Source organism: Gallus gallus, chromosome Z (genome assembly GCF_016699485.2).
Source record: "Gallus gallus isolate bGalGal1 chromosome Z, bGalGal1.mat.broiler.GRCg7b, whole genome shotgun sequence".
In the NCBI taxonomy this organism is placed as follows: Eukaryota; Metazoa; Chordata; class Aves; order Galliformes; family Phasianidae; genus Gallus; species Gallus gallus.
This window is the reverse complement of record NC_052572.1, coordinates 2321770-2334116: the sequence shown is the minus strand read 5'-3', so window position 1 is coordinate 2334116 and position 12347 is coordinate 2321770. Positions and strand designations below refer to the sequence as shown.

The window sequence follows — 12347 nt, the reverse complement described above, 5'->3', positions numbered from 1 at the left end:
TAGCATCCATCTCAATCTACAGGCGAATCGTCAGATCACTGACAGGAGTTTCCAAACTTCATCCAGGAGGTTAAACAACCAAAGCAAAGTTTTGAAGCAATTATGTTTTAACCTTAGCATTCATCTGAAGGAGTTTATTTCCCCTCTTAGGGGATTTCTACCGCCAAAACCTGCTCTGATTTGTTAAACTCTTTGCAGTTGTTAGAAATGTTTGCACGCTTTTGTGTGTCTGGGGAACAAACTATTTCAGGAGAAAATATTTAGCTTGGGGATCAAGAGCAGCACAAAGAAAAATTAATGTCCTTCAAAAGCGTATCCTCACTGTACACAGAAACATAACTATGGGTATTCGAAATTGCTATACAGGCAATTAATTAGAGCATTATTGTCTCATTCATCCAGACTGGCATTTCTATTATAAATCTTACCCTGGAATTCAGTTTAGCCCAGTTTTCCTATTTGTACCTGGTTGAAATATGGCACAGCACACCGCACATCAGATTCTATACATTTGAATGGAAATACTGTATATTTTTTACATTGCTTTTTCAGCTTTAATCTGTTAATCGTTTGAAAGATCCAACTTACAAATGCCTTCATGTTTTAACAACTTCCAATTATTATTACTTTCTAACCGAACTAGTGTTTCCCAACTCCAGGTTAGAAAAGTGGATGTGTAGCTACAGGATGTGGAGATTATATCTCCCTCTTCAGATAAAAATCTCAAACCACAAGCAGAAATCAAAGCATGAAATGGCGCATGACCTCCAGCAGCTCAACTCCACGTTGAAGGTACAGGATGAGCCGAGGCCTTACCTTGATGCCCACATTGACACAGTCCGCATCCAGGATGTTGAGGATTCGTGAGGTGAGACCATCACCTTTGTCTCTGGCCAGCCAGCATTTACAGACAAAGTTGTACATGACACCTTTGGTGGGCACGACGATGGTGAGCTCTTCCATCAGCCAGCAGCTCTCAGGGGTGGCACCGTCGTGTCCCACCTATGAGAGTCACAGAGAAAACAGGCGCTGGTTACTGGGAATTTCTTAGAGGAGACCTGTGAATTGCTATCTTTGGTCTCTGATGAGTACTGACTATGTAGGGTTTCATGCAAACCACTTCCACTGGGGAAGAGATGAGCTGTGAAACCATTTGTGCCCTTTCTGCTCAACAGGCAACACATCAGTGTGCATGGTAGCTGATTTGGGCAGGGAAGCTTGGGTCATCTCCTGCCTCTCCTGAAGGAGGGCAGGATGATGCTATCCCCAAATGTAAGCAAAGGGACCATGAAGTAGGTGGAGTGCACTGACCCACACATCCACCCTCTTACTACTTCTGCCCCACTGACCACTACCCATTGCTGATCCCTGGAGACATTTCTCCATCTTTCCAAACCGTTCAATTGCTGTAGCAACACTTAAAAGTGACAATCCAAAGCTACACAGTCAAGACGGAAAATGCATCTAGACAAACACCTGCATGTATTATTCAGGCAATTCTTGCCTCACAAATCCATATCTTCTTAATTTAAGTATGTGTATCAGGCCGTTTCTATTTCCTTATAATGTATAAGCTCTGTGTTTTTACTGAGGAGCCAACAGAAGGAGGCTATATCTATAGCTAGTTAGTTTGTAAAGACCACTTTCTCCACCCTTAAGAGCAAATCACCCCATCCTGAAAAGCAAGGACCTGCATGTGTCCCACTTACAGGATACAGGAAATTCATCCTTACTTCCATGCAGACTTACAGGGGTGATTATCTGCCTTAGGTGTTGTAAGAAATTCTTTCAGTCACTCCAATGAGCTATCTGTACATGAAAGGTTGGATAAAAGACTTACCTACAGCTCATTATTTTCAGAGAAAGTGTTGTTTATACCATTACTGGGAAAATGAGGTCTTTAGCTTTCATTAAAAAAAAATATTGTGATACTTAGTGTTGCTCAGGAAACAGTTTTTAATAACAAGTTCATCTAGAGTAATGGATCTATCACGTCTTTTTTTGCCCCAAAACGAGTAATCTTTTTTTTATCTGTCTCAGCTATCACTGCTATTAGGAACATTATTACTATACTAATGTCTATGCAGCTGCAGAAAATTAGAGTTAACCACCAGGGAAATTTCACGTATACAATGGATGCATTAATTCTCAGATTCCAGGGGTGTGAGGTGAATGGGAATACAACACATTCCCATTCCCTCTCTGCCAGCATGGCAGTCCTTCCCCACACCCACAGCTCTGAGATCTGTGCAACGCTTCTTCAGACCTGTTGCAGAATGGTGTGGGTGAGGTGGTGAGGAAGGTTCACATCAGTGGTTCAGCTAGGAGGAAGGTCCTGATGATACCATTAATGTCTGCTGCTCTTTGGGCTTTATTACAGCCATCTCCTCATGCATCATTCCAAGACATGACTAAGCACCAGATTTTCACAGCAACACTTAACTCCCTTGGTATCAGTGAAGGGACAGAACAAGGCATTCTGCACTATGGGTACCTTGGAGAACATGCCTGCAGGCAGATTTTCATGGCCCCATGGAATAACATTGTAATGTCCGGGACAAATTCATTCAGTGCTGAGCCATCCTTATGGCTGGATTTGTAGAGTAGAGTACTAGAGTTCATCAGTGCTCATTTCTGAATTTGTATTCAAGTCTGATAAGAACAAATGAAGCTTATCAAGCAAAGCTTAAGACTGGCCATGCCAATGCCGTGAGTGATCTGAAGACATGTCCACCAGCAGTGTAGGTTGGATGTACATATCAATATCAAGACAACTTGTTTGAGCTGAGATGTCTGAACAAGTTGGAGAGACAGCATTTCCATGGCAGGCAAACCCGTGGTCTGCTTTGAAAATCTTTGTAATTCCTAGTGTGTTTGGGGGACTGATGGGTACTCCACACCACCACAGGTAAGGCACCATTTGCACTGAGCAGCTCACAGACACGATGGGAGGAAAATAATATGAAGGTAGACAGAAGGGAAAGAGAGGAAATATGGGTTTTCCTGCTAATTTTGAGAATAATAGGAAGAGGTGTTGAGAATAATAGGAAGACCTCGTGGTCTTCCAGGACCAGGTCTGTATTCAGAGGGGAACTGGACTTGTAACACTTCTGTCTCCTTGGCTTTACTTTGTGCCTCTGGTTGAACAGCTCTGAACCAGGACTGGTTTAAAAATATACAGATCAATGCGGGACTTTTTAGAATGCACCTCTCTGCAACAGCAGCAATCTAGGAACAAAGACGCTTTTGTTCATCAAAAGAAGAAATACTAAAACTGAATTTAAGAACACACTGTGAAGTGTGCGTACCCAATAATTCCTACTGCGTATTTTCATGCCAGCATGTCTATTAAAGTACAGCAGTAGTAAATATTATAACTGTAAATTTACAAGACAGGTACAAATGGGACCCTTTCAAATTGGTTTGTGTTCCACTGTTTCTGCTTCCACAATAGCATATTTGCTGCAGGAGAATATTGCCAGAATAAAAGTGGCATCGTGCTGCAAATCTTAGAATCCTGCTAGTCTGTTGCCTTGGTTATACAGAGGGCTTCTGGAAAAGAAATCCCCCTGCTAAGCTATTTGCACATGGTAACATATTCAGAACCTCTTGCCATCTTCCAGAAGCAGCCAAATGCCAAATCTGAGAATGAATTGTTCCTCACTCTCCCCAAGTAGATAACTAGCAATTTTCTGCAATGGCCCTGAACACTGCAATTTTCTATGAGGAAAATACAGACTGGCTCCATGGCAACCAAGGCATACTGGCACACAGATGCCATTGCTGGGATGCAGGTGAACAGGGGACCTTCCAGGCACAGGGTACTGCAGGAAGGAAGGCACAGAACCTGGTGCAGGTGACCTCCAGCCACAAGCCTGGGAGTGACAAACTAAAAGGGAAAAACAAAAAAAAAAGACAAGCAGCAGAGTGGTGGAATCAAGGAGGTTAGCAGTGAAAGGGTCCATAAGAGTGCTACCCATCCTCAAAGCGATGTCATTTGTTTTACTCACTCTGCATTTCATTTGCAATGTTTTCTCTTCTTTCCCATTCGTAACCCTTGTGAAATTATTTATTTTCCTTTGCTTTCCTCTATTTCCAAGTGTCCACTGCTGTCTTCTACACTCTGTCCCTTCCTCCCCACTCACTGTCTGCTTACAAGCATAGTGTTTTCCCCAGACAGCTCTCTCCCCTCTCTGACACTGAGGGATTATGTAGTTTTTTTCCTGCCTGTCTGAGCTGGGCTGATGAGGCTGCTTCCACATGCATGCCGTCTAGAAAAGAAGAATTTCTATACTTGCTTCACTTTCCTAGTTTGAATGAGAGATGGCCAGATAGAAAATGCCTTTAGCACCCATAATAACCATGCACTTGGAGTGAATTAAGAAAATGTCTTGATAATGAACTCAAAAGTAGCACGGGCATTTCTCAGCATGCCAGAATCCATTGCCTGAATGAAAACGGATGGGATTGCTTCAATCTATCAGCTGCTCCAATGGGGTGTTCAACTGCAAAGATTTTTAATTGGGATTTCTCTCTTTGTATCAATTTCACCCTTTTCTTGTTGAATACATAAATTTGGCATTTGGCATACACACCAAAAGGGATGTATATTATAACTCAGGTATAAAAAAGAGAGAGGAAGAGAGGAGAGGGGAGGGGAGGAGGGGAGGGGAGGGGAGGCGAAGAGAAGAGAAGAGAAGAGAAGAGAAGAGAAGAGAAGAGAAGAGAAGAGAAGAGAAGAGAAGAGAAGAGAAGAGAAGAGAAGAGAAGAGAAGAGAAGAGAAGAGAAGAGAAGAGAAGAGAAGAGAAGAGAAGAGAAGAGAAGAGAAGAGAAGAGAAGAGAAGAGAAGAGAAGAGAAGAGGAGAAGAGAAGAGAAGAGAAGAGAAGAGAAGAGAAGAGAAGAGAAGAGAAGAGAAGAGAAGAGAAGAGAAGAGAAGAGAAGAGAAGAGAAGAGAAGAGAAGAGAAGAGAAGAGAAGAGAAGAGAAGAGAAGAGAAGAGAAGAGAAGAGAAGAGAAGAGAAGAGAAGAGAAGAGAAGAGAAGAGAAGAGAAGAGAAGAGAAGAGAAGAGAAGAGAAGAGAAGAGAAGAGAAGAGAAGAGAAGAGAGAAGAAAAGAAAAGAGAAGAAAAGAAAAGAGAAGAAAAGAAAAGAGAAGAAAAGAGAAGAAAAGAAAAGAGAAGAAAAGAGAAGAAAAGAAAAGAGAAGAAAAGAGAAGAAAAGAAAAGAGAAGAAAAGAGAAGAAAAGAGAAGAAAAGAGAAGAAAAGAGAAGAAAAGAGAAGAAAAGAGAAGAAAAGAGAAGAAAAGAGAAGAAAAGAAAAGAGAAGAAAAGAGAAGAAAAGAGAAGAAAAGAGAAGAAAAGAAAAGAAAAGAAAAGAAAAGAAAAGAAAAGAAAAGAAAAGAAAAGAAAAGAAAAGAAAAGAAAAGAAAAGAAAAGAGGTGGTGACATCTTACGATGCTCTACGTTTCAGGACTCGGGCTGGAGCAACTGTTCAGGAGATGGAACTGCCATATGAAACATGAATGATATACAGCAACTGTCCATAAGATTCATATAAGGTTTAGAATCAGTGATGGAGAGTCTATGCAAATTCTGTCTCCCTGAGCCACAGCAGAAAGAATGGCTCCTGCACTTATATCTATTTGGGCATGTTACTTACGAGAAATGATTAATTGTCTTCTCCAAGCCTGGGTCCTCCAAGCTCTGAAAACAATTTTCATGTTTAGCTGGAAAATTACACAAGATGTGTTTCTCACTGCAGGCAATTTATGAAACCCAACTGGAAGTACTGTAGGAATCAAGTCAGAAAAAGACTGACGGAAGGCTGCATCCTGGGAACCTGCAGTGCAGCTGTCAATAACAAGGCTTGACTAAGAAAAAACAGTGCCAGAGATGGTACAAAACTGTGACATGCTACAACTTCCCCCATTTCAGCATTATCTCCTACCTCCTGAGGATTTCGGTTTTGCCAGACACAAGGATACTTATTTTCAGGGTTGGACGCACACGTAATCTCATTAGCACATCCCCACCTACCTTCATTTCAGACCCCAGTGCCTCTCCTTCACTAAGTGCCACAGGAACCTGTTGTTTCCTTGGCCATGTGTCCCAGGTGCCCCCCTGTGCCCACACTGCAGTCACAAATTACCTCCACTTTTTTGATCTCCCCAACATCCAGTCCCCAAACAGAGAATTTCTCCACGGAGCCATCTGCAAACTCATCTTTTCCTTCGGGGAGATCCAGCCACAGCCTCTCAGTCCGCACTTTCTGAGGACCCATGATGATGATGAACACTCGGCTGTCGGTGCTGGAGTCGTACTCTGTGCCCGTCGTGACAGTGATATGGTACGGGATTACTGCAGGATTAAACTGAGGTTTAATCATCAGAGACACCCCATACGTACATGTGTACATGAGATTTCATCCTATCAGAGAAGGTAGTTTTGCATGCTGGAGAGATTCGCATCGCACTGAATTCATTAGGTACAAAACCATGCTGTATGGGGCAACAAGTTGCTATGGAAAACTCTATTCGCATACGCATTTCAGATTGAATGTTGCAAGGGTCATGTTCCCCAGACAACCCTGCTGGCTCCAAGGAGGTTATGTGGGCATAGCACCATCCAGATTTCTCCCCAGTACGCGACAGAACAGCAAAAAGTCTTGGAATCTTATTTACACCAAGAGATCTTCCTGAAAATGAGTCCAAGCACCTAAATCTTCAGTAGGCCATTAGACCACAGTGATCTCACTCTCACCATTCAATAAAGGCAAATAAATCTACACTGACTTCAAGGTAAACCATCACTGCCGGAATGACTCAGTCCAACTGCAAATGTTCTCTCTTCTGGTTTATCCAAGGAGATCTGTGATCTAGGGGGCAGCTCAAGGTTCCAGCCTCCCTTTGCAAATCCAGCCAAACTCTTTGTATTAAAGGCTGTTCATCCCATAATTTTATGCACTGCATAATAATACCGATTAAAGGAAAAACCTCCAGGCCAAGATTTGGGACTTCTATTTTTCTTCTTTCCCCCCTCCTGACCCCCCCACTTTCTGTTGTTTTCACAAAAATTCAGTTCATCTGTTAAAAGGGAGGAAGTGCCAGACTGCCTTTCAAGTGCTTTCCAAAAGCTCATTTGGGTAGGCCAAGCGGATGGTGCAGAATGAGATGCTGAATACTTGTTTGATTTCTCAGAACATTTGTGCAAGGCTCTCCAAGCCATTCTGAAAAGACTCCGAGCTCAGAAACTCACATTGCTTCAGTCTCAAAGCTCAGCCTGTCTCATCATCACCTTTCCGTTTTTAATGAGGGTTCATAAACCTTCATTCAAGCTTGGTTAGCTTTCAGATTATCTATGATTTACATCTAATTTCGCTTTATGAAAGCTAAAAATATTTTTGGGTGGAGGTTGTACTGGAAACTTACTGCAAGTTCAGAATGTGTTCAATACCAGGGAAGGCACAAACTCAGGCAAAGCAAATCTGTACTTACTTCTGGGCTGAAAAGAGCCCAAAAGCTCTGTTCAGCTCCCAGTCTGCAGCATCTGTGCACCAGCACAAAATGAACTGATGATTAGGCAAAACTCTTTCTCCCTTTTATGGTATAATTTACATTTCAGCGTGCACATCAGCATAATTATCTGTGATGCACTCTTCACAAAGTAACCACTGGAGTAGAAAAGGTTTAAGCAACAGGCTAGAGATTTCATGGGAATATGTCAGGGGGTCCTGTTTAGATCAGCTCCAAAATGTTTCTTCTTTTGTACATATTTCACCCTGCATTCCTCTGACAACTTCACAGAAGGATCAGCTTTTCCAGATGATGCTTGCATCCTTGAGCCAAAGCATTGGGAATACCTATGTTAAATTTGAAGACTATGAGAAATAACCCACCACTTGCTATTCTTTCCTCTAAAAGCTGTGAAAGTGATGTCTAATGTGTGTATGTCCCTTCTCCATTGACTTCTTTCTCTAGGACTCCACAGTCCTACTTCTTCAAGTGCAGAAAATGCAATACCTGGGGAACATAGCCATCACAGAAGAGCCTGGTGCCCACCACAGGTCCCACAGCCCTTCTCTCTTTGCTCCCTATGTCCTGAAGTTCCTCTGCAGAGCTTAGGTTGTTGAAGGGAACCTGCTGCCCTTGCAAGGGGCTGTGCTCCATAAGGGATGTAGCACACTGTCCCTGCCAGTGTCTTGCATGAAGCAGTGTTCTCAGTCCAGGCATGAGTTGTTTCCCCACCAACAAGACTTTTCCCTATGCTCCATCCTCACACTACCTCATTAGTAATCACCCATCTTTAGCATGGCAGAGACAGAACCAGGCTGCTCCAACTGACACTCCCTTTCCCAGGCAACTCCCAACACCATTTCCCTAATCAACTAATTAACAGCTGGCTCTTTTTCCAGCTCAGGAAGTGGCTGTCTGGCTCACACAGCTCATCTTATCCAACATTCCTTCAAGATGCATTTCCTTAATGAGGCTGTGTCACTGCATCAGGAATGGAGGTGCTGACAAGCTCCAGGACTCAGAGCTGAAGGACCACCCCTGCACAATGGGGGCAATGGGAACTATCCCAGCTCTGCTCGTGGGAGGTTCTCTGCTGATGTTTTACCCATTATTTGTGAAATGACATGGCATGCCAGCGTGGCAGATGTTATCCATTGTCTCACCACAGAAGTAATATCAGAAGGAACATGAGAATGACTTATTTTTTTTGTTTGAGCACAGGATGGGATTACAAAAGAACTGCCCCGAGACACACGGATTACAGTTGGGTTAAACAACGTGCAGCGTTCTGCTTCACAACTTGGAGGCTTGGGATGTGCAGCCCTGATATCACAGCACAACAAGCTACTGAGCATCAGCTGAGATGCAGTAATCGTTCACCAGAGTTACCTTGGTCCATGTAATAAAACTTAAAATCAAATCTTAAACACTAAAGCTAAACTACATCATTTTGTACTTGGCTCAGCATAGAAGTTTCAGGCAAGCTTAATTACTCTGTACTCACCATGGACTAAGAGAACGCACAAAGACAGTAACTACTACTCTTTTGACGCCTAGCTACTTTTTAAAACACATCTAAAATCTTAATCTAAAGCTGGAAGAAATGATGGGGGATAATAACAGACCATAAGTACAGCTTAGATGGTAAGCCAATGATTACTAAACAAAAACCAACAAGAATGGAGTGGGGAAGATTTCCATACAGGTTGAATTCTGCTGACTGACACTGATCAGCTGGGCTTCCTTCACAGACAGGCCAGAAACAAAACCTGAGCAACTTTCCCACCTCCGATCAGAGGCAGCTGAACAAAACGAGTCTTTTTGCAGCAGATCTGTCCTCCACAGGTACAGTCCTGCATTTTTCATTTTTTAGTGCTTGCAATCCAGACGTTTATATTCAGATTTATTTTTGTCTCAAGAAGCAGGGCCCAGTGATGAAGCTCTACCTTAGATCCACCAACCACTTCTATCAGTTATTACAGAAGAAATCTCAATCCACACTTTCTGGAATCCCTGTCTTGGAGCAACCACATTTGCAGACCCTCCTGCTCTGTCCGGATATAAGACAATTCTCATTCTAGAAATAACAAGTTCTTCCTAACCTTCCTATTGAAAGCTAGTTTTCTGAGAGCAGAGACTTCTCAGTGCTCTTGCTCAGCTCTACACATTCCCACCCAAAAGCACTGTGACGCAGCTCTGTGTTGCAAGGAGAAAAACTTCAGAACTGTAAAACAAATTACATTTAAATTCCCATTATACAAACACCCCGGTGACGAGACACAACTAGTCTGATTCTGAAGTGGAAAGATGTCTTAAGTGTGGCAAATAAGGTCTCAAGATATTGAAAGCCTTCTTTGTTAATTCAGATCTAATTTGCTACATGAAGCACCGTCTTGAGTAGGTCAAAGAGATAAAGGAGGGGGAAGAAAATGCTGATATCAGCAACAAAAGCTGTATTAAGGAATCATGCAGAAAAGAGCCTCTTATAATCCAAGGGAGGCTCTTTTGTTGATAACGTGACTTGCCTCCAGCCCTCCCTTTGCATACTTTAAAGGGTACTTCAAACAAAATGACACAAAACTTAGATAAATTGCTCCCATCGCTCCATCAGCCCCCTCTGTTCAGAGGGCATCACTCCCTCTCCCAGCTCTGAAGTGATTTATGCGATGAAGTCATGGGTGGAAGGGGAGGAAGGGGAGTGAGGATCTTTAGACCAATGTTTTTTTTTTTCCTGAGGAGGCCCTATGGAGATGAAGACTAGCTCCTTTCCCACATCTGATGGTGTGGATGCACTCAGATACCTTGAGGCATCTGAGGGACGTGATTTTGGGTTGCAGTTGCCTATAGAAGTCCCCCGAACATTTTACCTCAACCAAGACAGAAAATAGTATATCCTTGAATGACCATCCACCTAACGATATGGTCACACTGTCCAAAGCACCATGCAGTTTGGAGAACTGACATTTGCTGGTTTGGCCTCTCCTTGCCCTTCACCAGGACAAACGCTTCTTCCCAACAAGGGAAAGACAAAAATACACGCATGCATTCAGCCAGTCATGTTGCTCACTCACATAATCCTTCTTCTGCTGACTTGACCAAGCGGGATTTTTTCTCCTTTGGGTTTCCACTGCTATCCAGACTCGACAGGCTGACAGAGGACTCACTCAGGCTTCTCCGTTCACCATCGTAACTCTAATTAGAAAGGGAGGTACAGGAAGGTAATGTGGTTCAGTGCTCACGGTGTTGTCAGTTGTTCCTATGTGCCTCTAAAAACAACATGAGGAGAAAGCCCTGTAGCTCCCTAGGTAGCGTTTTGCTCAGTATAGCTCAAAGAAATGTGACTTGTAATTTACTGCAGGTCATCTATTTACCTTATTGTTGTAACCTTGACAGATCGTTACGGATGTGTGTTATAATAAAAGAAAATATAAAGGGCCTAATAGACTTTCATGGTGTGTTGTGATTCTTTTTCTGTTACCTGTGCGAGCAGTAACTAGAGAAAATTCAGACAGATGGAGCAGAGCCAGATTTGCTTATCAGAGCACACGTTGTGGTGTCAGAATAAATTACCTAGCAGAGGTTAAAGACTCTGAGAGGGAGAGTACTACAAAATGCTACGAAATATCAATTGTGTTATAGCAGTTATTGCAGATGTGTACAGTGTCACTTTCCAATGAATTCGGCCATCTTACCACACAGTCACATAATTTAAAAGAAGTTATTAGTTTTTCCTCATTATGAAGGAATATGAGCAACAGGGCAAGCAAGACCACAGGAATTCATAGCATTGTCTGCTGCAGTTTTATGAGAAGGCATATGGCAGTACTTATCCATGGTGTAACTCTTCTCACATCCATCCTGCTACATTCCAGATGAGTCTGGTGCAATTTCATTGATGATAATTTTAGTTGTAGCTTTCAATTAAAGTGTCACTATATTTTGCAAAGTGGACTCCTTAAATAAAATGGACTTATAATTAGCTGCTTTATTATGCCTCACTGTATAGAAGCAAGAGAGGTCTATTAATCTTGTTTGCTAATTTGAATTGGTGTGTGAGCCTTGAATTCCAATTAACCATATTAGCTTGATAAAGCAATAGAGAAGTAGAAAGGGCATTTCACTAAAAGGCATTTTGTGTTTTGAATGGTTGCAGAAGACTTCTGATATATGTCATAGGTGGAAGGGCCTGAAATGATAAAGCTCATCCTGTAAGGATGAAGTTGAAGGACTCAAAGTTTTTGTTTGAGGACTTAGAACAGTAGGACACGAAAGTTGTCTACTTTATGGGTGCAGCAAGGAAAGCAGTGGGGAAATATTCACTACTGTACATTAGCAAGATAGTTTGATCCTCAGATGAATAGTTTCACTTACAGACCTTGATCTTTCTATTGAGACTGCAAACTACAGAGCTAGTGATACCAGGCTGAGAGTGGCCATGCTTCCAGTGCTTGTCAGAAAGTCACAAATTCAGTCTGGACAAGATAAAACCAAAGGTCCTCACCACATCATCACGGACTTCAATCAGATATTCAACCATTTTATTTTCACTGGTAGTAATTAGGTTGGGATCACAGCTTTGAGCTGTGCACGTACCTGCTCATAAAGTGTACGCTCTATCTTTTTGTCCTCTTTCTTTTTGGAGAGCCAGCGTTCACACAGGAACACGAACGACTCCTCTGTGGTCTCATCCAGGATCTCCACTTTTTCCAGGAACCAGTCAGGACTGAACATGCTATTGTCATGGCGAATCTTGATCTTGTACAAAATGCCAAGGTCTACAGCCTGTATTGTAAACGTGTCCTCCTGCAGGGTGTTCAACAGCAGAGGCTTCATGTTA

The 12347-nt window shown here is 42.5% G+C and overlaps 1 protein-coding gene across 1 annotated transcript in view; it reads right to left on the bottom strand.

Moving 5' to 3' along the window:
• Nucleotides 1–12347, bottom strand: part of LOXHD1 (lipoxygenase homology domains 1) — a 149206-nt gene that overhangs the window by 33834 nt on the left and 103025 nt on the right. Inside the window, exons 30-33 of the mRNA XM_025144978.3 lie at nucleotides 12104–12313; nucleotides 10582–10702; nucleotides 6148–6356; nucleotides 817–1002 (exon numbers count right to left, since the gene is read on the bottom strand). Coding sequence (XP_025000746.3) covers nucleotides 817–1002; nucleotides 6148–6356; nucleotides 10582–10702; nucleotides 12104–12313 — 726 coding nt within the window. The remainder of the gene's footprint in view (nucleotides 1–816; nucleotides 1003–6147; nucleotides 6357–10581; nucleotides 10703–12103; nucleotides 12314–12347) is intronic.